The following is a 24,396-nucleotide window of genomic DNA, read 5'->3' on the forward strand; positions in this document are numbered from 1 at the left end:
AGTTCGAGGAAAGCGCAATAAATGCCTGGTAATCTTGCATCAATTCATATTATAATCGTTTGCATTAGAGATAAAACGGAACACAAAAGGCAAAAATTGTAAATATTTAACGTGACAAAATAATATTTGAAAGATTATGTTTTAACTATTTAGTATACGGAGGTGGGTTTACCGGGCGCATTGTTTCAACGTCAGCGTATTATACTTCGTATTTTATATGTATTTTGTAGGGATTTGGCTTTCCGAATTCCAAGAATCGCACATTTTTGAATAATATGGTTTAACGTCGCCAAATTTATTTAAATTTTTGATATAGATTGCTGCATCCACCAAATAATAAAAGCATACCCCTAGAAATCACTATTTTAGAAAACTAAGCCCAACGATTCCCCGTTCTATCGTTGCACATCAAATTTCAGGACCATCTCTCCAGAAAAAGTTGAATCGACACATACAAGTTTATAGGACAGCGATTACTCTATTTCGCAATTTTTAATTCGTACTTAAATTTTAATCGTAACTTAATGTAAAGTTTTCTCGACACATTATTTTTATAATATTTATTTTGAATTTTATTAAATTTATTAATAGTTTCCTAAGTATTTTAATTTGCAATATCTAGAAATAATAAAGAGGCAATAGAGAAGACAACAAAATAAGAAGAATAAATATGGAACTCATCGTGTTTATTCTTCAGCACTTCTTGCAGGTAGGTTATGCTTAACCGGCAAACTTACGATTGTCAATACTAAAATAAGTAACGTCAGCTTTTTGGTAAATCTGAAAGAGTTTTCTGACTGGTTAATTCCATTTATTGCGTGTTATTTACGTTTGTTTTATGTTTAAAATATTATGATATATGGACAAAATTTAAATTGCGGAATGTCAAAACTTTGCTAGGTGTATGATTTTGACTTTTTTTATCATTTAATCATATATCTGCAGCATCAATAAAACACAGATATAACACGAATACAAAAACAAAACGTAACTTTCAACTTTTTTACATCTCATGTCATACAAATATCCGATTTTAGTTTCAGCTATTTTATCACCTTCGCCATCTTTGTCAGTTTTTCTTTGCATCTCCCGGAGGTTTGCCTTTATTGCAGTTATTAAACTGCTTACTGACAAGCTGATATTAAACCCCCTTTAACAGTACTGGAACACTGCGTAACACTTTTAATTGACAGGAACATAAATCTCACAGTTTGATCCTAAAAAAGTGTGTAAACATTTGATTTTTCATTAGTTCCGATTATCTGATTTTGTTTGCGACTTCATATTCGAGTGAATGTCATTTGTCGTAATCTTTAGTCGTATGTTTTATTATTTTTAATCTTAGTAACACCGTCTCGGTTAAAAATTATACAAAATCCACTATTATCCAGTTTATATTTACAAATTTGGATTCCTTCTGCCTCCAGTTCGTTCGCATGTGCGGACAGAAAATCTTATCGAAATAGGTGCCGTTCTAGTCCGTTGCATTCGAGAAATAACAAAACCAAACACTGTGTGAAGATACAAATATATACAATTTATAAATCAAATAGTGTAAACGCACTTTAAGATGATCAAAGTTGCATCACGTAGATAACAAAAGTTCTTAGCATTTGTATAGAGGTGCTCCATATCATTAACAATAAAGCCGCTCAATTTGTTTTAATTTGTTTGTTTGTATTTAGATAATAATAAATGATTTTGTTTATAAATAAGTTTCAAAATTTTGTCAAAATATGAAGTCAATCGACTTTATGAATAAACATATCTTTTTAAACAAAACACCCTATATAGTTTTGCGCTAAGAGGAATGAAATCAATAACAATTAATTAAAATGCCTTGTTTGTGTTTGACCTATTAATGTTATTTTCTTTTATAATAAATCGCTTCTAAAAATAGCGTTTGCGATGCATCGGCTACACTAGAACCACCTAGCACGTTATTCTTTTACTACGTATTATGTACACTGCATTCAAAAAGCTAATAAACCTTCTTTTCTCACATTCTAATCCTGGGTTTTAGTTTTCACAACAGTTCTTGGTTGGTTTTGCTATGGACGCTGTCCTTTTCCTACGTACTCAACATTTATATCCTATAATCTCCACATTTTACCATTTAACTAGTTTCCTTAACAAAAAGTCATGGTTATGGGATGGATATAAATATAAATTTACAGCAAACTATAACTCCAAAATAAAAATTTTGATGTTCAATTTTGAACTACTTTGGATGGATCACTGGCGATTAAATAAAAACATTTTTCTCTTTAACATCTAATTTGTTGACGTAATAGCCTCCATTACAAAATTGACTTTTGGAAAAAGTACTGATACATCTTGGATCACACTTTTTGATTTTGATCCAGTCAAGAGATTGGCCTCTACTTTCAGTTAGCAGTTCGACTTGTCCAACAGAGGGCTATGAATTTATTGAAGTAAAAAAAAAAAAAAATTATTGAAGCAAAATAGTTATGTTGGTATGAATCGTATAATTTAGGTCAGACCAATTAATTTAAAAAAGTTTTCGTGAATTTACTAAACTCCTATCCCTGTTTGTTTTTGACGTACAACATACCTTTCGGCACTATTGAGGTAGAGAAAAATTGTTACTTCTTAAGGCCGAAGGATAAATGGCAAATCTTGCAAATTGCTTGATACTAACACCCAAGTTTACAAAGTATTTGCTCCGTAACACTAGCAGATGACTAGCGAGTAAATAAAAAATGTTTTCATCTTTAACATATAATTTATTTCAATTGAATACGCTCTATTACAAAATTTGCTTTTAGAAGGAAGTACTGTTACATCTTTGGTAAAGAATTTTTAATCACAATTAGGGACTTAAACTCTAAAGTATTAAAACTACATCTAATTGTCTTTTCTCGAAGCGATTTTATTTTTTTTGTGGCTCCCGTTCGACACATTAATTAATTAATTAATTAATTGAGTAAATGCTAAAATCGCGACAAAAAATTAAAAAAAATATATAAATATTTTTTTAACAACACCATTTCTGGATAAAAATTTAATTACTTTAGGCTAATCGCGATCGCAATTTTGTGTGTTAAATCAAATTTATATAAACTTCAAGTAGAAAAAAAAACTCCTAGTAATATAATACATATAATACAATATAAAAATAATTTATTGTTCTAGAGGGCGGGTAAACTCGACGGATATATTTCAAAGGAAAAATTATTTAACTTACGGAATAAGCGTTGCAAATTACATTGATGTCTAGATATCTTAGGTCGAAATTTAGCAACTGTGGGTATTGACAGTTGTGGCAACTACATCACTTACGATTCAGAGATTATTTGGTTAGTGACTTTGGCAACATGGGTAAATGGTCTATTTGATATTTAAAAGAAAAGCAAGCACACAAGAGTCAAATGAGAATATGCGTGTGTTGCTCCGATTAGTGCCAACATTCCCTAAGGATATCTTAAAATATGACTTTGTTCAAACTGATTTTGATTGAGCGATTAATGAATCATTTTGGTGGGTATTTCTTTCGTTACGCACAAATTTCATGTAGTTAATAATTAATGTTATCTTTGACTTTAACATTTTCAGCCAGCCATTGATTCTGGTTTGAACAAAAGTGACGTCCTAAATATTTTATAAATTTGTATTCTACGTTTTATTTAAAATAATACGCTATTCTCTTTTGGGGATTTCATTGTTAATATGTGTCAAAAAATTCTGAAATATTCATAACATATTCAATTTCAATGTTTTGGGCACTTAAAAATTATATGTTCAAACTATTTTTTTTATATTAAAGAATTTCCGACCTTTTTCCGAGACTTCGACAGTCAGCCTGACTCTAACCGTAGTGCCAAGTCACAACCAACTAAACTATAAGCTTTGATATCGAGGGTGATTTAAATATTAACGATAAAAATAGTGACGTCATGTGGGCATAATGTACCATCTTGCCGGAAGAACATGGATTCTTTGGTCAGAAATATGTTACACATAAAATTTAACTAGTTCCCATAGAAATTTTATTTTGACGTTTCAAAAGGTTTGACAATACTGTTGTTAAGCTGTTAAAAATTCTATCAGTGCTGTCCAACGACACGGCAGTAAATTATTTTGATTTTACGATAATCCAAATGGCATTACGTAGGTTATAATAGTATATTATGCAACAAGTGCGGTAAACGGCATTTGACTCACGAGTTTATTTGACACGAGCGGAGCGAGTGTTTAATAAACGAGTGACTTAAAAAGTTTACCGAACTTCTTGCATACTATACTTTTTACACGACCGGGGGTATATTTTCGCAAAACAACACGAATACTGACATGATCGTCAGAATTGACAAACGCCAAAATTCAAAGCGTGGGAAAAATCTCCGCAAACATCCGATTGCTCCCAAACCCGTGCGGCAATATGCCGGAAACGTCCGAAGGGGCTCGGATCAGTGGGAGAAGAAACTCATTTGGTAAAGTGACGTTTCTCGCACACTAGATCGGTGTGTATTTTACAGACGGGAGTAGAAAAACTTTATTATTGACAATGTCGTTTTAACTTTTTTTTGGCAATGATTTTCCCTTAAACTATATTTTCAATTTAGTAGAAAACATTAAATATTTGATTTCATTATTGGTGTGAATAGTGATTTCTGTAATAACAAAAATTACTGGATTCCTATTTAGCACTAAATATTGAAGTATGATTATGCGTCTGACATATTTGTGCTGAAACTCATAACTTTTAGATTTTTAATCAATTTCAACATTATTTAAATTGCAGATTATTATATTGGTAGCAAATTGTCACAACACCCTGTATAACGAGAGGTTCGTTAATAGATATCTAAAACTTGGAAAAACTAGCGAAAATACGGAAATTTAGTAATAAATAAATTTATGCATATTTTTGAGGGACAGTGCTATATTCTTTTAAAACTAAATTATATCACACAATCTTAAAACATAAAAAAATAAATAAAAATATTTCCTAAGTTTCTACTGCAGTGCCCTTACTGTAGCCAGCAGCTGGTCCAGCTCGAGTTTGTAGGTTATCAGCTGCTGCTGTCTTTCGGCGCACTGCTCACAGCTCTTATTTGTTATACTTTTTTGAGCTAAACCCTGGACGATAGCTCTAAGACGATGTTCTCGCTCTTCGTAGCGTTTCTCTAAAAATTCGATCTAGAATAAAGAGAAATGAAAAAAAAATCAACAAAAAATCAAAAATCATACCTTCTTTAAAAGGGCGGCGACTTCCAAACTGTCCACCCCATCCTTTGAATCTAAATGGGTGGAGTTTACCAATCTGCTATTTAAATGATCTCTGTCGACTGTAACCATAGCTAATTCCTCTTTGGTCTTTAAAAGTTGGGATTGTAAGGTGGCGACCGACACCTGTTGCAGTTCTAGTTGCTCTCTGAGAGGAGTGACACTCAACATGTAATTGGAGATCTCGCGCTCGTGGGCTTCTTGAAGCGCAGTCAACTAAAACCCATCAAAAACATAAACAAAAACTCCTCGGGAGACAAATTTAAAGATGTAGTAGAAATTTGTATTGCAAATTTTCGTTGACAATCGAATTGTCGACATTGAGAAGCATATACTCACATCTTCCAAGCGTTTATTCTTCAAGGCCTGATAATCCTCCTCTAACCTAATAAGCTGTTGTTTCAGCTTGTCTCTTTCCTCTTTCAACTGTTGCAATTCTCCTTTTCTAAAGTCTTGCGCGCTATTTGACCTGGACTGAGCTGAGAGCCTCTCTGGGTAACTACGAAACTCTTTTCTATCGCTGATGTTTCTTAAACTACCCTCTCTTTCTTTTTGCAGTCTCCTATTGGTCTTCTTCACTTCGTCAACTTCCTTTTGAAGCTTGCTTATTACTTTTTCCTTATTGGACAGGTCCGCTTGAAGGCCCCTGATCGTGGCCAACAGATGAGCATCTTCTTTAACTTCTTTCTTTGTATTGCTGGCAGTGACTTTAGTTTTGACGGGTGCCGAATCAGTTTGAGTGGATATTGTAAACGTATCTTTTTGAGGTATTTTTTCGTCATAGATCGTTTGCGTGTAGATGTCAAAAGTATCGGCCTTTCGTTTAAGTTGGTCCTTTAGATCGCTAACATGAAGTTCCAGATCTTCTATATGGCTCTCGTACTTGCTTTTCATTTTATTGAACTTTTCTTGGATTTCGAGAAACACTTTCGCTTGTTGACTATCCCTGCTGACCACCTCCTGTTCCAATACTTTGATTCTGTCTTCCAGAAGCTTTCTGGCCGTCAGATTAGTGTCGGTAGCATCCTCTTTTGCGGCAACTATCAGAGCGGATACCGAGTCCGGATGTTTTCTAGCTATTATTCGTTCCATTTCCTTAATTTGCCTATTGAGGTCTTGTATACACCTAGAATCCTTCTCATTTTGAAGCTTCAAGCTTTTCGCCTGTAACTTTTCGATTTCCAATAGCTTGTTGAGATTAACTTCGTTTTCCAAAAGTTTGTCTTTGGATTGTTGGGCGTTGTATAATTCAGTCTTATACTTGTTTAACGTCGTATCTAGTTCCAGCACACGCCTTTCCAATGTTTTATTAGAAACCACCAAGTCATCGTATGAGCCTTTTAATAACTGGTGCGTCTTATTTATAGTGTCCAGCTGAAGCTGCAAGGAGGTGTTGATTTCTTTGGCATCTTTAAGTTCTTCAAGCGCTTTCTCCAGTTCCAAGTTGATTTCGGGGGACGATAAAGTTTTTGCTTTCAGCTCTAACGTTACCTTTTCGAGATGGGAACGACTAGTTTCCAATTCACGCTGCAAAAACAAAAACAGCGACATTAGTTTACGAGTGTTAAACACACCCAACTGTGAATGTTACCGAGCGCAAATGCCTTAATATTAAATAAAAACAAATGGGAAATACGCGCGTTGACGTTGAATCAACATTTTGTTTACTTATATTCGAATTAAAAGAGGTTTTATCTTGTAACCCTATCCTCGCCACCTAATACGCCAACTTACAATCGCCATATCTATCAAACAACCAAATATTGCCACTACTTTCCTTGATTTCCATTAATTGGTAGCTAGGAGAAACATTTTTAGATCGTTATTATGCTGAGACTGTGAGAAGAAAAAATGTATAAAGTTTCGAAATTTTAAGTACAGATCAGAAGAGATGAGCTCGTTGCCACACAGCCATTGAGTAAAGTTTTCGGGCCGTTTTTTTAAAGTCCAGCAACGGAAGAAATTTACACTTTGCATCATATTTCCGAAAAACAGACATCCTTAAATCACTATCATTCATATCGCAAGTGATGTGGGCAGCGGAGAGCTAGGTGAAAGAGTTGTTTAAATGCCGTCGAGGTGGACGATTTTGTAGAGAAAGAACATTAACCTGATGTATTTCATTAGAACAAACCATATAGCTATTAGATTATATAGTGCTCCTACTACGGTAACAATTGATATTTTCGTATGGAAAGTAAGGATTTTCGGCGCATGCACATCTCTCCCATTAACCTGCAATTTGCGCCATTTTCTTTCTGAAGTGCGATTTCCACACACTGAACTCGTTTTCCCAAAACATTAAATAAGATCTAGGCATATTTTGAGAAAATACTGCCGTAAAAATGCTGCATCAAACTTATTGACGATCTGTCAGTGGTCATATTGGATTTTGAATGCCGCAAGGTCATTGGTTAAAAGCGCACCTCATTTTTTTTTAAGTCGCTTCATAAGTTCCTGTATTATCGGCATAGACAGGGCCTCTAAATCTTTAGTAGCTATATGGAGCACACCTAGAGGGGAAACTACAAGGAGAAGTGAAAAAGTGTAGAAACGGGTTCAAGGACAAAAAGCACAGGTATAAAAAACATGACCACCACTATAAAGAAGGAACCGCTTGCTTGCTCTAATAATTCTCGAGAAAATCGTCACAAAACACCGCACTGGGGTCGTTTATGAGCGTGGCGTGTGAGACACATTACATAATAATTCTAGGCAGAATTTTATGAAGAATATAAAAAGTCCTATAAGATTTTGGGTAGGATTTTTGAGTGAGTTTCCACAGGGAGGGGGCATGTTAAATTACTACAAACAAAAACAGATTCTATAGTCTGAATTTTAATCGGAACAGCGATAATATTCTGAAATTGAAATTTACCTGCAGATAATACCAACAAAATTAAACAATCTTAGCCAGCGGTGTAGGGGCAAAGGATTGTTCACAACAGAACTTTAAGGCTGTGTTGAGAATATTCATTATTATTACGGCCTTGCATATATTTATATATTTATTAATATTTGATTAAAAGTTGATGATATAATTAAGTTATCTGTTGACAATCAATAACGTTAAGTTGCCATAAAAAAGGACCAGAACTACAGTTGTTATGTGCCAAAATACCAATAGTTAGTTGAAGTGGGTTTTGTAAAAGTTATTTTGTTGGCGCCTTGATAATGGATTAAACAAAGTTTGAAAAAATGTATGTATTATATTTTAGGGGGGTATGAACAACGTTTTTAGAAGTTCAGTATTTTGCTTAGCAAAATACTGAACTTTATCCAGAAAGACGACAGAGAGGCTTAGGTTAGGTCATGAGTGAGACGGGTAGAAATGGAAATTGTTTTTCTTCAGCTCACACGACAATGCTAATGGTAGAAAGCCGTAATAAGAAATTATTTATAATTATTTTTCAATTTTTTTGCCTACTTGGGTTGTGGGTAAATCGTTTGTCAACAGTGAAAACTCCCTATAGCGAAATTCTGTATAACGTAAAACTCTGTATTACGAACAAATTTTGTTGTACTATTAGGTCTCCATACAAAGCTATGTATTAATCCACTCTGAATAACAGGCAGTTCTAGTAAAAAACTAAAAAAGCCAAAATTTGAAGATTTGGATTGGGCAATGTTGCAGTAGTTCCAACAGCAACATTTAAAAATGTACCACCCTCTGGACCTATAGTAAAACTAAAGGCAGAAAAGTCTGCTGAACAGCTTCGCATTATCGATTTCAAGGCTTCTGAAGGATGGTTGGGAAGTTCAAACAGAGACGTGGTATAAATTATGGACAGATAAGTGGTGAAGCCCGTGATGTCGTCAGAAACGTCACTAACGATCGGCTGAAGAAGACGTAGCCAAAACTGGCAGAAAAGTACCCTGCTGTCGACCTTTTTAATGCTGACGAAATTGGTATTTTTTACAAAATAACGCCAAATAAATTGAAATTTAAATTTCGAAGCGAAAAGTGTGTGGGTGTAAAACTTTCTAAAGAACGTATAACAGTGTTAGTAGCTGCCAATATGAGTGGGAGAGAAAAAAGAAAGCTAGTCGTGATTGGAAAATCAACTAACCCACGAGGTTTTAAGAACATCAAACATTTTCCGGTTACTTACAAGGCAAACAAGTCTGCATAGATAACATCGCAAATTTTTGAAGAGATACGGAAATGGGATGCAGAATTAAAGGGGAGGAAAATATTACTTCTCTTAGATAACTGCCCTGCACATCCCCATATTTCAAATCTACGGAATATTAAATTGGCATTTCTTCCAGCCAAAACAACAAGTGAATTACAGTCGATGGAGCGTAATAAAAAGTATTAAGAGTCGATACAGGAAAAACATTTTAATGGAAGTGATCGAGTCCGAAGACAAATTTTCCATTAATATGCTAGATGCAGTCAACTTTATTAGTAAAGCTTGGAAAGAGGTGACAGCAGAAACAATTCAACACTCCTATCGTTATGCAGGACTAATTACCGAGGCAGAATGCGAACAGGACTTGGAAGATGATCAGCCACTAAGCGAGTGGATAAAGCAGTTTCAAACAACAATTACGTTTACAAGTGAGGAGTTGCAAGATTTTATGGTGATAGATCAGGATTTGCCTACAACAGCAGACTTGATAGAGGAAGCCAGATTGCAACAAGGAAGAAAGGGTGAGGAAGAGCACCAAGAGGCAAAAGAAGATGAAGAAGCGGATCTGGGACAACCACTCAGCATTCAACAGGCCCTATATTTAGTTAAGCTGCTAGAGAATTTTTTTATGTATCATAGGGAAGATGCCCCTCTGGAAGAAATTGTGAAAATACAAGCAAAGTACGAGATGCGTATTGGCATACTAAAAAAATTCAAAAGAAAATGACCGATTATTTGAAACACTAAATGTAGTTCTTAAATATTATATAAAATGTTCCTAAATAGATTTTAAATATGTATATAAAATAATTAAATATTACAAAACACATATGCGTATTGTTATTTTTCAAGTGCCTATAACTATAACTATAACAGTCCCCTCAATTTCGCTATACAGAGTTTCACTGTAATTGCTTTTGATAACATTTAAATATTTTTAATGGTGACAGTCTCGGCATGTCTAGAATATCTAGAATAATGCAACAAGTTTGATAAAAACCAAACTATTTCTGCTGTTTGCTACCAACAAACTTTTCAAAACGTTAGAGAGGCTTGCACAAATTGTTTTTTTGGATTATTACAAATTTTATTTCGGACAAATATATAAAGGAAATATGGTTTGATTACCAGATAATAAGGAGGAAATAATTCAGAGCAAGAGAAAGACAACGATCCCCATTACTAGCCATTCCAGTTTAGATCGAGTTTCGACAGGTTGAAGCTGCAGTTTGCAGTCTTAACATTTTTTTTTTAATTTAGTGACAAACATCCAACATGACGTAATAAACGTTTTTCTAAGTGTCAAGTAAATAGTAAAACAATTTTAAAAAAATGTATTTTTTTTACAAATTTTAAAAATGAACCGAAAACCATACGAGACCAAAGTGGACTAGATCCTGTATACTATCACGCCCACGCTCATCGAAAGAAAACCACGAAAGATATATTGTTTACTGTCTCCGATACCGTTGGTTCCATCCAGGTCAGGCCAGGCAGAGTTCGAGGGGCCAACCTCGACGACGGTTCACGTATATAAAACGGGGACGTAGGCCCACGCGAATCCCCATTCGAGATGAATCTGCGTTGGCTTCTGGTGTTCGCGTTTTTATTAGGGGTGTTTGCGGGAAACGCGAGCGGGAGATCTGCGGCCAGAATCGCGCCACGGTGAGTGATTTTTTTTAATTTTAAACATTAACGGAACATTCGTGAACCAAAGACAAACGAAAAGAGAGAAGACATTTTTTTTAAAACTTGCTTTTTTTAACTCATATTTTTTCGGGTTGCTCTCAATCAAGATATTCATTAACTATCATAAAGAAAAGTACATGTTTCATATAATAATAATAGAAAAAAATTGATTTGTCACGGGTTTCATAGGCTATCAAACTAACATCGAGACTTACCGTTTTTGTAAATTTATTATAAATTTATAGCTTATTAAGGTTTCAATTTTTCAAAACGTTGCCGAAATTTTGTCATAGGAGAATCAATCGGTGATAATTTTACTTTGACCCAAAATTTCCGAAAAATGTTCAGTTCTCAAAACTAAATCCCAAATTGGTAGGTTTCAATATTGAAAACATTAAAAACACACCATTTTAAAAAACTGAACTTGTTAGTTTCTCCCTATCGGCCTTGAGATAGTCTTCACATAATTTCACTTAATCTACAAAAATATATGAAAAAAGTAATGATAAATGATTAATAGTATATTATGCAACAAGTGAGTTTTTAATAAACGAGTGAGTTAAAAAGTTTACCGAACGTGTTGCATAATATCCTTTTTCTACGACTGTTAGTTTTTGGGTACATTTTCGCAAAACAACACGAATACATTCACAGACATGACCGTCAGAATTGACAAACGTCAAAATTCACAGCGTGGGAAATATCTCAGAAAACATTCGATTGCTCCCAAATCCGTGCGGTAAAATTCCGGAAATGTCCGAACTGGCTCGGATTCATGGGAAACGAAACTGACATGGTAATGTGACGCTTCCCGCACGCTAGAGCGGTGGGTAATTAGGTATTTTACAGAAGGGAATAGAAAAAATATGTTAGAGGAAATAGTTGAGTAATCTTAATGATACGGCACACATATATACCTTCCAACGTTAAAGTTAGGAAAAAAATTGTTTTAGTGCCGTCCTGATTCGTGACTAGGAATCAGGACGACAGTTCATGAAGTGATCGTGAAAGTCCTAACCAATCTGTCAAAATTTGTTTTATTTAATATAAATATTAAACGCGCCATGCGACATTTAGAGCAATGAGCAATGATATTTGCAAATGTTTTCAACTTTTCCTAATTAAAAAATAAATTCTACAGGTTTTTGTTTTAGTAAATCTTACTGAGTATATATACTTCAGTAAATGAATGTGGCACAGTTTGTATGGTTTATAGTCTAGGCCCTTCGTCTACCAATTAAATAATGAATTTTATCGCCACAAAAAATAGAAAATTAAATTGTTTAATTTACCCTAAAACATATTCTATATTAATCAGCAAGTTAAGAATAATTAATAACAAAGTACTAGTAATGAAAACCACACCAATATTCTAGAACCTACAACAATGACAGCCGTTATCAGATCGAAGATGTTTTGGAGATAGAAGAAGAAAGACCTAAATTGGAACCGGTTGTGAAATCGAATCAGCAAGAATCAGATGAAACTACGCCCCAAGGAAGGGTATCCTACGACGGCTGTCAATTATGGAAAACTGCGGTGGACGATGATGACAAAATTCGGCTGCTTGTTCGACTGAGAGACGAAGAAGGTACGAAAAATGATGTAAATAAATAATAAATCTTCGCCATATTTGTTCCTATCGCCATTTTTTCCATATAACCTTAAAAGTCAAGCCGATATTGCAAGAAAATTATAAGTAAATAAATTGGTTGAAACTAGATTTTCTCTTTTTGAAATGGTAACTATTTCTTCTACTCAAAATTTCCGATTAACAATATCAATTAAGTAGCGAAAATGACGACGACTGATAGGTAAAACCCAATTTTCTAATTAACAAACAATCAAAGCTGCGGTTTGCTACGATGTACAGGTTTTCTGTTTATTTGCTTTCGACAGGTTATTATTGGAAAACGAATAAATTTAATCATTATGATTTTTGTTCTTTAAGTAAGGTTCCCTTTATTTTCAATTTAATTTTCCCTTCCAATCAAGGTTGCAAGCTATTAATTTCATTTCTTTATTGTTAACTTGGCTTTGGTGAGCTGGACAATTATTAGAAAACAATGAAAATAACTCAACGCATAATAATATGTAATTGGGTGAAGAAAGTTTTGACCTCCTGAAAGTACACATAATTTGTTTGAAGATTATACATTATTATTCCTATCACATACAACGTACAATAACCAGACAAAAAATATTTATTAAGTGAACCGCTGTAGTAGCTTTTTGACTATTCCTGCATCACTCAGTCCTTCGGCGGAAATGTGATGTAGTGTGAAGTATAATACGACCAAACATATAGTGCATTTATTGCCTTGACGTTTTAAGTATTTTACAGTACCTTAACCGCAGACCTTTGCAGACAGATGTTTATTCTGCATTAAGTAGCTCTTGCCTGAGATGAACCATAATGAATATTTGTAGAAACTTGAATTTTTTATTTGAAACGTAAATGGTCCGTTTTAAATTTGTTTAAGCATTGATGATGCGGGGTATTTTCCAATAAGTAGAAGCATTTATTTTAACAGCAGGTGATATGTATCGCTCTTCTATATTAAGGAGGTATTTGACTGTGATCCTTCCAGTAAGTACATATTTATGTACCTGATTCTCGAGCTTTGACACTGCGAGGCTGTTTTCACTGGATAGTTCAAAGGGTAAGGATAAGGATAACTTTACTCTATTTATCTTACAGGTAAGGTTAAAAATAATCTTTTTTGTCTTGTGTGCCTTTCGATTCTTCTTGTATTTTTGTGTCATCTACATAGTTCTTCGATTCGTAAACAACAACGTTTTTTTTAAAGACTGTAGATTATATTCCCGGTAGATAAAGGATACAGATAAATATTTATTAGAATCTTATAATTAAAAATTTTTGGAAGGTTTATGTTTTTTTAACACTTTACAAGAAAACATGGAAAACAACGCAAAATTTGAAGACGAAGGATGGTGTAATAACAGTAACAAGTGTGTCCTAGACGTGACGCCTTCACATGGAAAACGCATAATTCTTCATGCTGGGTCCAAAATGGTTGGGTGGAAGATGGCTTATTTTTGTCTGCCAAAAACGTCAAAGATTTAACTGTGGATTATCATGAAAACATGACCGCGGAAATATTTGAAGATAGCCCAAAATACTATTATGTTGGATAATGCCTCTATCATTCAGTTCAAATTAGAAGAATTCCAAATACTTCTTCAAATAAAGAAGAAATTAACGAATTTCTGTACGAAAATTATTTATATTTTGAAGAGAGCTACTAGAAGAAACAACTTCTGGAATTATTAAAAATAAAACATTTTAATCAAGACTACAACATCAATTCGATCGCACAACAAAACGGACATGAAATCTTGAGATTACCTCCGTATCATTCCATATTTAACCCTATTGAGATGATTTGGTCCGAGTTGAAAGCGCATATAAGAAGAAATAACACTGCACAAAAATTTAGTGATAGTACCATAAAAGTAATTCGGCAAGAGGTAGCTATAATATCAGTACAAAGCTGGTCTAACTGCGAAAAACGATTAATGAAAGAAGAAAATATTTATCCAGAACGATTAGTGGCGGAGTTGATCATTGAACTAGGTAACGACCATAGCGATAGTGACGATTTTTTAAGTGACTGATACTTTATTATTATAATATTTAATATTTTATATATTAATAAGACACTAATAGAACGTAATAAATTGTTCTTCTTCTTCTTCTTAAAGTGCCGGTCCTCTGTGGACGTTGGCTATCACGTTGGTCCATATTACTTTGTTTACTGCGGATCTGAATAGGGCTGTTGATGTCATTCCAGTCCATGCACGTAGGTTCCGCAGCCACGATATTCGTCTGCGTCCTGCCGATCGTCGACCCTCTATTTTCCCCTGTAAGATGAGTTGGAGCAGGTGGTATTTCTCATTGCGCATAATGTGTCCAAAGTATTCCAGTTTTCTGCGTTTGATGTTTGCTAGGAATTCCATTTCACCTCCGATGCGCTCAATGACCGTTTTATTTGTCACATGATGTACCCACGAAATTCTGAGGATGCGGCGGTAGCACCACATCTCGAAGGCATCTATACGTTTGCACGAGGCATCGGTAAGGGTCCATGCTTCTGTCCCATAAAGGAGGACCGAGAGAACATAACAGTTCAGGACCCTTATTCTAGTGCGGACGCTGAGGGATAGGTTACAGAGTATGTTTCTCATTTTGTTAAATGTGCTTCTTGCTTTTTCGATTCGGCACTTTATTTCTCGAGAGTGGTCCCAATCTTTGTTCAAGGTACAGCCCAGGTATGTAACTGTCTCTGCTGTTTTGATGGCTTCGTTGTTTGCAGTAAACTGTAGGTTTCCAATATCGTTTTACTGATAATTAATATTTGTGATTTTTTACAGTTTATCTTCATACCGCATCCTTCGCATGCAGTCGCCACTCGGTCCACAAGTCTCTGAAGCCCCTCGGCAGTGTCGGCCACAAGAACGGTATCATCCGCATATCTCAAGTTGTTTATAATTAGACCATTTACTACAAGTCCGTCCTCTGTATCATCCAATGCTTCCTTGAATAGATGTTCTGAATACACGTTAAACAGGAGAGGCGACAGTATGCAGCCCTGGCGCACTTCCCTTCCAACGCTAAATTCTGCTGACGTTGTGTTTTCTACTCGAACCATAGCCTTTTGTTGTAAGTATAGTTTTGCTAGGATCTCCGTGTCTCTGTTGTCCATTCCTGATTCTCGTAGCACTGCGATGAGCTTATCGTGCCGAACCCTGTCGAAAGCCCTCTCGAAGTCTATGAAACAAGTAGTGTCAAGTCCTCTCCTGAAGCCAAACTGATTAGCACTTATGTTCTCGTCGAGTCGTTTGTAAATTCGAGCTTGTATTATATTGAGGAAGGCCTTTAAAGCATGACTCATCAGGCTTATAATTCTGTACTCTGAGCATTTATTTGCGTTCGCTTTCTTGGGTAGCGGGATAAATGTTGACATCAGCCAATCTTTTGGCAGTTGGCCATCTATATAGATTTTGTTAAAAAGGGTGGTTATCAGTTTTATTTGTTCGGAGTCCAGTAGCTTCAGAACTTCTCCATGTATTTGATCTGGTCCAGGGCTTTTGTTGTTTTTTAACCTTTTGATAGCTGCTTCCACTTCTTCTTGTGTGATGGTAGGTCCTTCAGTGTTAACCGTTGCAGCCACATTGTCTACGTTTTCCTCTCCAAAGAGTTTCTGCATATATTCTTTCCATCTTGTTAGTTTTTTGTCGACTTCGGTGATGGTGTTGTTGTCTGAGTCGAGGAGAACTCCTGTATTCCGTCTTTGGAATCGTCCTGCTGCTTCTTTTATTTTCTTGTGGAGGTTAAAACTATCGTGTTTTGCCTGCACTATCTCAGTTTCAGCACATTTTTCTTGCAGCCACTGTTCCTTGGTCTCTTTGATCTTTCTCAGAACTCTCCGATGCACTTCTCGGTATTTTTCCGTATTCCTGTTTCTATATTGTCTCCTTTCTTCCATAAGTTCCAGTATAGCATCCGTCATCCATTCCTGTCTCTTCGCCTGTTTATCCTGCCTCCGCTCTTCTTCCGTGACGGAGACTATGGATGTTTTTATTCTATTCCAAAGGTCTTCTATTTCTGTTCCGTGATTGCTTGTTTGTGAGATATTGCGTAGTTCGTTGTTAATTTTATCTCTGGTTCGCTGTAGTATGTTTTCTTGTTGGAGTTTCCGTACGTTAGTGCGTCTTGAGTGCCTTTTTTTGACGATTTTCTTTAATCGGAGTTTAGTGCGTGCCAACAACAGATTGTGATCTGACGGTATGTCTGCGCCTGGGTAGGTTTAACAGGATACAACTGCGTTGCGGTATCTTCGGTTTATCATTATAAAGTCAATTTGGTTTCTTATGATTCTGTGGCTGCTATCCGCTGGGGATTTCCAGGTGTACAGTCTTCTCGAGGGCAGTTTGAAAAAGGTGTTCATAATAGTAAAGTTCATTTCCTCGCAGAATTCTATTAAGCGTTATCCCCGCTCATTTCAACCTTGGCGTTCATGTCTCCCAACATCATATTAATTTCTTCTCTCCTCGTATGTTTGAGGGCAGTTCTAAGCTGTTCGCAGAATTCTTCCATCTCTTGTTCACTGCTCTCTGTCGTAGGTGCGTATGACTGTATGATATTCAAATCGAATGGTTTTGATTTGATTTTTATCAGTGCAACTCTGCTCGAGATGGGGATAAATCCTTTACAGCTTCGTTGGTTTGCTTGTTCAGGATTATTGCTACTCCGTTTCTATTTCTGGTAGTATGGTCTCCGGAGAAATATATATGGTGTTCGTCTATAGTGCAGTGTCCCGAGTCCGGCCATCGTGTCTCACTGCACCCCAGTATGTCGATTTGTAGCCGTTTCACCTCTTTTACTATATTTGCCGCCTTCCCAGCCTGGTACATGCTCTGCAAATTCCATGTGCCAATTCTCTTCTCTTTGTTTATTCTTAGGACATCATTGGAAAACCGGGGGATTCTTCGCACCCTCTCCCCACTTAAGGGGTGCCCGGGACTGAGGGCCGTTGCTTGTTTTTGTATATCCATTGTGATGTCTTGGGGAATATATATGATCCAGGTAGTTTCCCGTTGCTTTCCTGGATTTTTTTTATCAGCCGCCCCTAACATGGGGAACAGACGCTGTTTGCAGCCGCCCATTCTGGGTGAGACGCTGCAGTTTCACCATATCTGGCTACCCTCACTTGGTTTAGTTTGTGGGTCAACACAGTGTGCCGGGGTGTGGCGCTTGGAGCCAACAAGTGAGAGTTGGGTGTCTCGTGAGGACCAGTTGTCTGAGACCTCCGCCCGTCTTACGACGCTTGGAGTGACCGTCCCCAACAAAAGGTACTACCTCTCCGACATAACCCCTACATTGTTACTCTGCACTAATGAAAACATACTTATATCCCCCTTGTTAGTGTAAGTAGATAAATTAATAGGACGAGTAATAAAAAAATAAAACGTAGTAAAGAACGTAGTAAATTGTTACTTCGTACTAATTGTTTTATGTACATTTTTCAATAATTGCTACGCGAAAAATATTGCAAACATACTTATATCCCGCTTGTTAGTGTAGGTAGATAAATTCCTAGGACGGTCCTGAATTGGTTACGGGTAAAGATCTGCTCGGCAGGGTGTTCTATAAGGGGCTGCGGTTTTGGAGTAATAAACAGTAGGCAAAGTCAATCACGGGGTCGGATGTAAAAGCACTATATTTCTGGTCTAAATATACCCACTTCAATCGTATGTACTTTTTAAGAACCGCTTAAAACTTCTCATAAATTCTCGCTATCTTTTCTTGTTATCAGTTTGCTTCACTTTGTTCTTAAATTATTGACTTGAAAAGGAAAATATTTTTCAGACATAACCATGTGGGGCGGCAATAGCTCATCGATTGACATCCTGGTAAAACCAAATTCCATTGAGAAAGTAAAGACTGCGCTCAACCAAAAAAGTATCAATTACAATATAGCGATTGAAGATCTACAGAAAGCCATCGAGGAAGAAAACCCCCCACTGGAAGAAGATTTCGATAACAGAAACGGTAAAAACAATAATAACTGCAACATTCCCAATATCGTATCCTGAGGCGATTGCTTGTTTTTATAAACTCTTCCAGCGAGAATATTATCGGTAAAATATTTATCGGCTCGGAGAGGTTTAACTTCGTTAGATCGCAAAATGGAGCTGTGGCCTTTTGCCCAATGGGGTCCGTAACAAAGGAGTATGTAAAGCATGACCAAAGAAATGTTGTACATAAATATACGTGTATTCCTTTTTGTGATTAATGTAGTTTACGTAAAATAGCGACATTTTCAAACAAAATTATTCACACAGGCCACAAACTGTAAAAATATAACAGAAACATAGAAATTTGCCAATATATGTTTCAGTGGCCTCTATTCAAGATGCTCGGGCAGAATGAGAGGTAAACATACATCTGTCTGATTTGCGTAAAACAAAAATATATATATTCTAGAAGTTTCCCGTAATACCTCATTAATTTTCTTTAGTAACACACTACTAGTTGATTATCTTCCAGATATAAAAATAAATTCTTCATAATAACCATAATTTTCTACCCGTAACTAGCCTAACTGATTTTCTGAAATTCTTAGATTAGTTTAGAAAAAAAAGAATATTTATTATTTAACTAAATCAGGTAAAAATTGATTGTTTACAGGAGTAGGGATAAAGAAAGGACTTATTAAGTTGCGCAGCCAAATCCAGCATTTGAAATTTACAGGCTCAAGAAAAGATAAAGTAGTTTTTTTCTAGGTCCCTTTTATCAAGTTTTTAAAAGTTTTTCGTAAAAAGATTTCCCACACTAACAGACTTCGGAATTTGTAGTTTTTGTCATTAATAGTCAGTGTTCTGTTTCTTAAGTGAAGATTTGGTGTACTAACTCACAGATCTGCCATACATTTCGCAATTTACATGTATTTTCACACGGATCGGATCTTTACGCAGCTCTACCAAAATACTGTACATTTGCTAGAAAGCATTTCTAAGTCATATTATATACCCAAATTAATATACATTATGTTTAATATAGGACATCGTTTGACTTGGCAGGCTTACCATCCTTTAGAAGACATTTACGAATACATCGAATATTTGGGGCAGACGTATCCGGATCTGGTTACGGTGCAAACTATCGGTAGCTCGGTACGAGGTAATCCCATTAAAGTAATCAAAATTTCAAACGGTCAGACAGGTAACAAGGCCATATGGGTCGACGGTAATTAAATGTGGCTTAATGAGTGTGATAGATTTTTTTCCCAATTTCACTTTACAGGAGGCATACATGCTAGAGAATGGATAACACCCGCAACTGTTACATTTATAGTTAACCATCTGATGGCGAACTACGAAAACGAACCAAAATCGATTCAAAACGTTGACTGGTACTTTGCACCATTGCTTAATCCAGACGGGTATGAATATACCCATAAGGTGGACAGACTGTGGAGGAAAAACAGACGCGGTTACGGAAGATGTGCCGGAATTGACCTGAACAGGAACTTCGGGTAATCTATTTATTAATAGGAATCGTATGCTACATTATATACTTTTGACGGAAATGATCGAAATAAGCGGCTAACAGCAATAAAACACCTGATCAGATGGGGGAATTGCAAGACAGAGGACTTTTAAGGTGTTTTAAAATCATAAAAATGGCGTCATCCATTACAAAAACAAACATATAGCTGTTTTTTTTTTCAAAGAAACTTCCACTTGCTACTTTAATACTCTTTAAAAAACTTCTGTACCTGCTTATATATTGTTTGAGGGGGGCGGAGTTAAATGAGGGGCATAAACATCGTCTCGGATGACTGATTCACATATCGGTAACAGTTAAAGACACAATGAGCCCGAAAGGAATCCCACACTGGCCACTGTTGTCCTTCCTTACATTCAAAACATCACTGACCACATATCAAAAGTTCTAAAGAAATATAACGCCAAAAACCAGAATTTACCACTGTCAAAAAAAAATCCATTTGAGATGGCAGGTGTTTACGCATTCCATACATATGCGGCAAAGCGTACATTGGAGAGACTGAACGAAAAATATCAACTAGGCTCAAAGAACATGAAAGAACCTTTAGACCAAGTCAGACAAATAAAATGATCAGTAGTTGCTGAACACAATTACGGACATAAAATTTTATTTGATAAAACTAAAGTTCTTGTAATCAATTCTTCTACTAACGAAAAATCCGAGAAACCATAGAATCTATAAGCAACCAAAGAATCTTAACCGCGACCCAGGTCTTTACCTGTCACCAATATGGGAATTAGTCATCCGAGACGGCGTTTATACCGCTCATTTAGCTCCTCCCCCCTCAAACAATATATAAGGAGGTTAGCAAGTCGACTCAACATCATCCGACGCAGGCGGAATCCAGAAGTTTTGTAAATCTACCTGTCTTATTTCTTACCTGTGAATAAATTGTTGGCTGTTAGGTTATATGAACGTCGTAATAACTTTTTGTTGGAAGGTAAAGGGTGTCAAAAGCCAAAGGCATTCAACTAATTCAGAAAATACTTAAAAACCTGCGGCCAACAATCTCGAAACATTTGCTCAACATTTTAAATCTGAAACTTTTAAATTTTTATGTGTCACGAAAATAAAAGCAACGTTGACAGATTGCCGGTGTTGATTAACACAAATTTTTAAAATATTACGAATGCTATTGTTTTTTCACAAGGGCAAACAAATATTAAATTTGGAAATCGTATTTACCAGCGTTTAACAATAGGCCTTCAGTATACGAATCAGCAACCTTAAAAAATATAGTTGAATATATTCCGATTTCAAGGTATGCCTTTTCTTCGATCAACAGCCAACCGTTAGAGAAATTATTTTAAAACATTAGTTTTATCTTTCTGGACGACAATATTATATTATACCTTCGCCATTAAGCAATAAAAGTTACGCTCTTCTTAATTTTACGCTAGGCCTGTAAACATTAAAGTTGGTTGCATCTGGTTTGCATCTAACCTTGGTGCAATCTTAGTTTTTATTTTATTCTTTAGAAAAAGGAACTTTCCCTGCAGTCCCTCAAAGATTTGATTTTCAAATAATGTTTCAAAAAACAGATTTTTTAAATGAATTATTTTTTTTTTAAATATAATTCAAAGGTATATTTTCTGAGATAGTTTTGCAGATAGACATCGGGAAAATAATGTAAAAAATAACTTATTTAAATTTGAATATTTGCTATTCAAAAGGTGTAATTCAAAATGTCTTACTGCAATACTACAACTCCGCTTACTGATGAACCAAAATTAAGAAAATCTCCGATAGGTACCGAAGAGGTGGTCAAGGATCCTCCAAAAGCCCATACGCTGGACCTTATGCATTTCAGTTAACCGTTAAAATTGTAAATCATTCTTTGAGAAAAGAAAGAATTATTTTGAAGTTTTTTTTTCTAAAATATAATTCGAATTGTGAGATAGCTTTGCAGACAGATATCAAGAAATCCAAACAGTATCAACTTTACTTTTTGAAAAAAATCTAAAAGTCACCTTATTTGAATTTGAATATTGGCTATTCAAAAGGTTTAATTCAAAATTTCTTGCTGCGATACTACACCTCTGCACTTCTCAAATACTGATGCACCGAAATTAAGAAAGTCTCCAATAGGTACCGGTGGGGTGGTCAAGGATCCTCTAAAAACCCATGCGCTGAAACTTATGGAGGAACCGGCCCTTTTTCTGAACCCGAAACTGCGGCCATTCAGAAGTTCATTCAAGAAGCGACCGCGAAATGGAAAGCCTACATATCGTTCCACTCTTACGGTCAATACATTCTGTATCCTTGGGGATACAACAGAGTAGTGCCGCCAGATTTTCAAGATCTGGAAGATGTTGGACAAAAAGTAGCAGCTGCTATAAAAAGTGTGGGAGGACCACAATACACGGTAGGACCAGCAGGTAACACATTGTATCCTGCCGCGGGAGGTTCGGACGACTGGGCCAAAGGAACAATGAAAATGAAATATGCTTATACTATTGAACTACGTGATAATGGGAGATATGGTTTTGTGTTGCCCGCAAATTATATACAACCCACAGCCAAAGAGGCACTGGCGGCAGTCAGAGTTATTGCCGACGCTGTAAGTCGACTATAAAGTCCATATATGATAATATTTATTTTAGTTTTAGTTAAAAGCAGGTTATATAAATGTGATAGCCACTTTGGTTTTATGTAATATTGACATTTAAAATAAATAAAAACACCAAAATCCAATTTTTACTTTTTCCTTCACCAAACATTTTTCATTGCGTGTTAAATTACAATACTTAATAGTATTGTTAAATGACTGTGACAATTAATAGGACTGAGGTATATGTCACATTAATGTTTTAAAATTTCTGCTTAATTACAATAAAATATTGACTTAATTATTGAGCCTAGAAATCATGGGGTAACTATATTGTGTTGTACCTAGTTCTTTCACCGTAGTCTTATATTTAATTACTATGTTCACCATGGCATGGACTGAATGTGTATCAAAAAACTTACCTTCAAAGAACGAATCTCTCCTCTCAAGAGTTTATTGTCTTCTTCAAGTGTTTTGATTAAGTCATTTTTAACCACCATTTCCTCATTAAGTTTAGCGATTTCTTGTTGGTCCTTTTCTAAACTTTGTTGTTCAACCGGCACCAGATGATCTTGTTTATTAGCTTGCTCTTTTAAATTGATATGAACTTCTTCAGAGCACTGTTTAGTGCCTTTTTCAGAAACATCCTGCTTCTTTATACTGTTGCCAATGCTGACAAAACTGGATAAGTTTGTAGATTTGGAATGAGTAATTGAATATTTTTCACTTTTGTCACTGTCCACAGATCCAGCATATACCCTTTGAAATTCTGTTGAAGGATTGTTCTTATTGTCATACATATTCTGATTGCCATCAATATTTTCCATATTGTTAGATAACTTTTCCAGTTCTAGCAATTTATTTGAAGAATTATTTGACTCAGCCCTGCTGTCTTGTGAGGAAAAGTCTTCACTGTAATCACTATCACTTTCTCCAGGATCAATTGGAAGGGGGCTAATACTTTTAGGAGTAGGTGTTGATCCCTTTGACTGACTTGAAAGCAGGTCACTTATATTTTGGGAAGTCTTAGACCTTTGGCTCAGCTGTTCAAAGCTTTTTGAACTTTCCATGTAAATTTTTTCAGCCTCTTTCATAATATCTTCAATGCTTCTCTCCTCTATACTTTTTTCAAATGGACCTAAAGGGCTTTGGGCAGCAACTCTATTTATCTCTTCTATAATACTTCCTACGTCCACATTTTCGTCATTTTCCTTCTCTAAAATATCATTGACTGAAGTTGAAGAGTGCAAATTCTTTAAATTTAGTGTAGGAACAGAGGAAACCTCCTTAACATCTTTAGCTGGAGTCTTCATCCACCAAAAACCAGGTGATTTGGTTTCCATGTTGGTATCGATTAAATTAGGTGTTAAAAGCAGTGTAGATTATTGAATTAATAGGTAGAAAATCACACGCATAAAATTCGCTACTTTAAGCTGTCAAATTTGACAATGGAAAACAATATTGAAAAACTCAACTAAGGTTATACATTAATATCTTCTTCTTTCGGGCTGAAAGCAAAGATAATTAGCTATACCTAATGGCCAAAATTCGGCGCACTCTTTCGATATATATCAAGGAGTAATTTCGACGCTTTTCACACTCTGAAAACAATAAATAAACCTCAGTATTACATTCAAATTTACAATTAGTTGAAAATAATTTAATATGTTTCCATA

General features: G+C 35.5%; 2 protein-coding genes across 3 annotated transcripts; one reads left to right on the forward strand and one right to left on the reverse strand.

The window, feature by feature from the left end:
• Positions 1-2,771: 2,771 nt before the first annotated feature.
• Positions 2,772-24,171, reverse strand: LOC132699153 (centrosomal protein of 162 kDa). 2 transcript variants are annotated; one of them, XM_060665698.1, is made up of 4 exons: positions 23,143-24,171; positions 5,590-6,777; positions 5,215-5,466; positions 2,772-5,150 (listed from the first exon to the last, which is right to left on the reverse strand). In XM_060665698.1, the coding sequence occupies exons 1-4, from the start codon at positions 24,061-24,063 to the stop codon at positions 5,097-5,099; spliced, it is 2,415 nt and encodes an 804-aa protein (XP_060521681.1). In that variant the 5' UTR covers positions 24,064-24,171; the 3' UTR covers positions 2,772-5,096. The 2 variants fall into 2 exon arrangements, with proteins under 2 accessions (XP_060521681.1, XP_060521680.1); XM_060665697.1 differs by having other exon boundaries at positions 2,772-5,163.
• LOC132699154 (carboxypeptidase B-like) lies at positions 10,925-22,853 on the forward strand. Its single transcript, XM_060665699.1, has 6 exons — positions 10,925-11,051; positions 12,452-12,666; positions 18,469-18,651; positions 19,663-19,848; positions 19,906-20,137; positions 22,261-22,853. Exons 1-6 carry the CDS (start codon positions 10,960-10,962, stop codon positions 22,745-22,747), a joined length of 1,395 nt encoding a protein of 464 aa, XP_060521682.1. The 5' UTR covers positions 10,925-10,959; the 3' UTR covers positions 22,748-22,853.
• Positions 24,172-24,396: the final 225 nt, after the last annotated feature.

Source organism: Cylas formicarius, unplaced genomic scaffold, assembly GCF_029955315.1.
Source record: "Cylas formicarius isolate icCylForm1 unplaced genomic scaffold, icCylForm1.1 PGA_scaffold_3__17_contigs__length_32017465, whole genome shotgun sequence".
In the NCBI taxonomy this organism is placed as follows: Eukaryota; Metazoa; Arthropoda; class Insecta; order Coleoptera; family Brentidae; genus Cylas; species Cylas formicarius.

What these genes read in the sequence shown, in the direction of transcription:
- LOC132699154 (XM_060665699.1), top strand. Translation starts at nt 10,960, where the DNA reads ATGAATCTGCGTTGGCTTCTGGTGTTCGCGTTTTTATTAGGGGTGTTT. An exon ending in CAAGGCCATATGGGTCGACG is followed by an intron (nt 19,849 to 19,905) that starts GTAATTAAATGT and finishes TTCACTTTACAG; the next exon opens with GAGGCATACATGCTAGAGAA. An exon ending in GACCTGAACAGGAACTTCGG is followed by an intron (nt 20,138 to 22,260) that starts GTAATCTATTTA and finishes AGTCTCCAATAG; the next exon opens with GTACCGGTGGGGTGGTCAAG.
- LOC132699153 (XM_060665697.1), bottom strand. Translation starts at nt 24,063, where the DNA reads ATGGAAACCAAATCACCTGGTTTTTGGTGGATGAAGACTCCAGCTAAA. An exon ending in AGAATAAACGCTTGGAAGAT is followed by an intron (nt 5,467 to 5,589) that starts GTGAGTATATGC and finishes GATGGGTTTTAG; the next exon opens with TTGACTGCGCTTCAAGAAGC. An exon ending in TCGCCGCCCTTTTAAAGAAG is followed by an intron (nt 5,164 to 5,214) that starts GTATGATTTTTG and finishes TCTTTATTCTAG; the next exon opens with ATCGAATTTTTAGAGAAACG.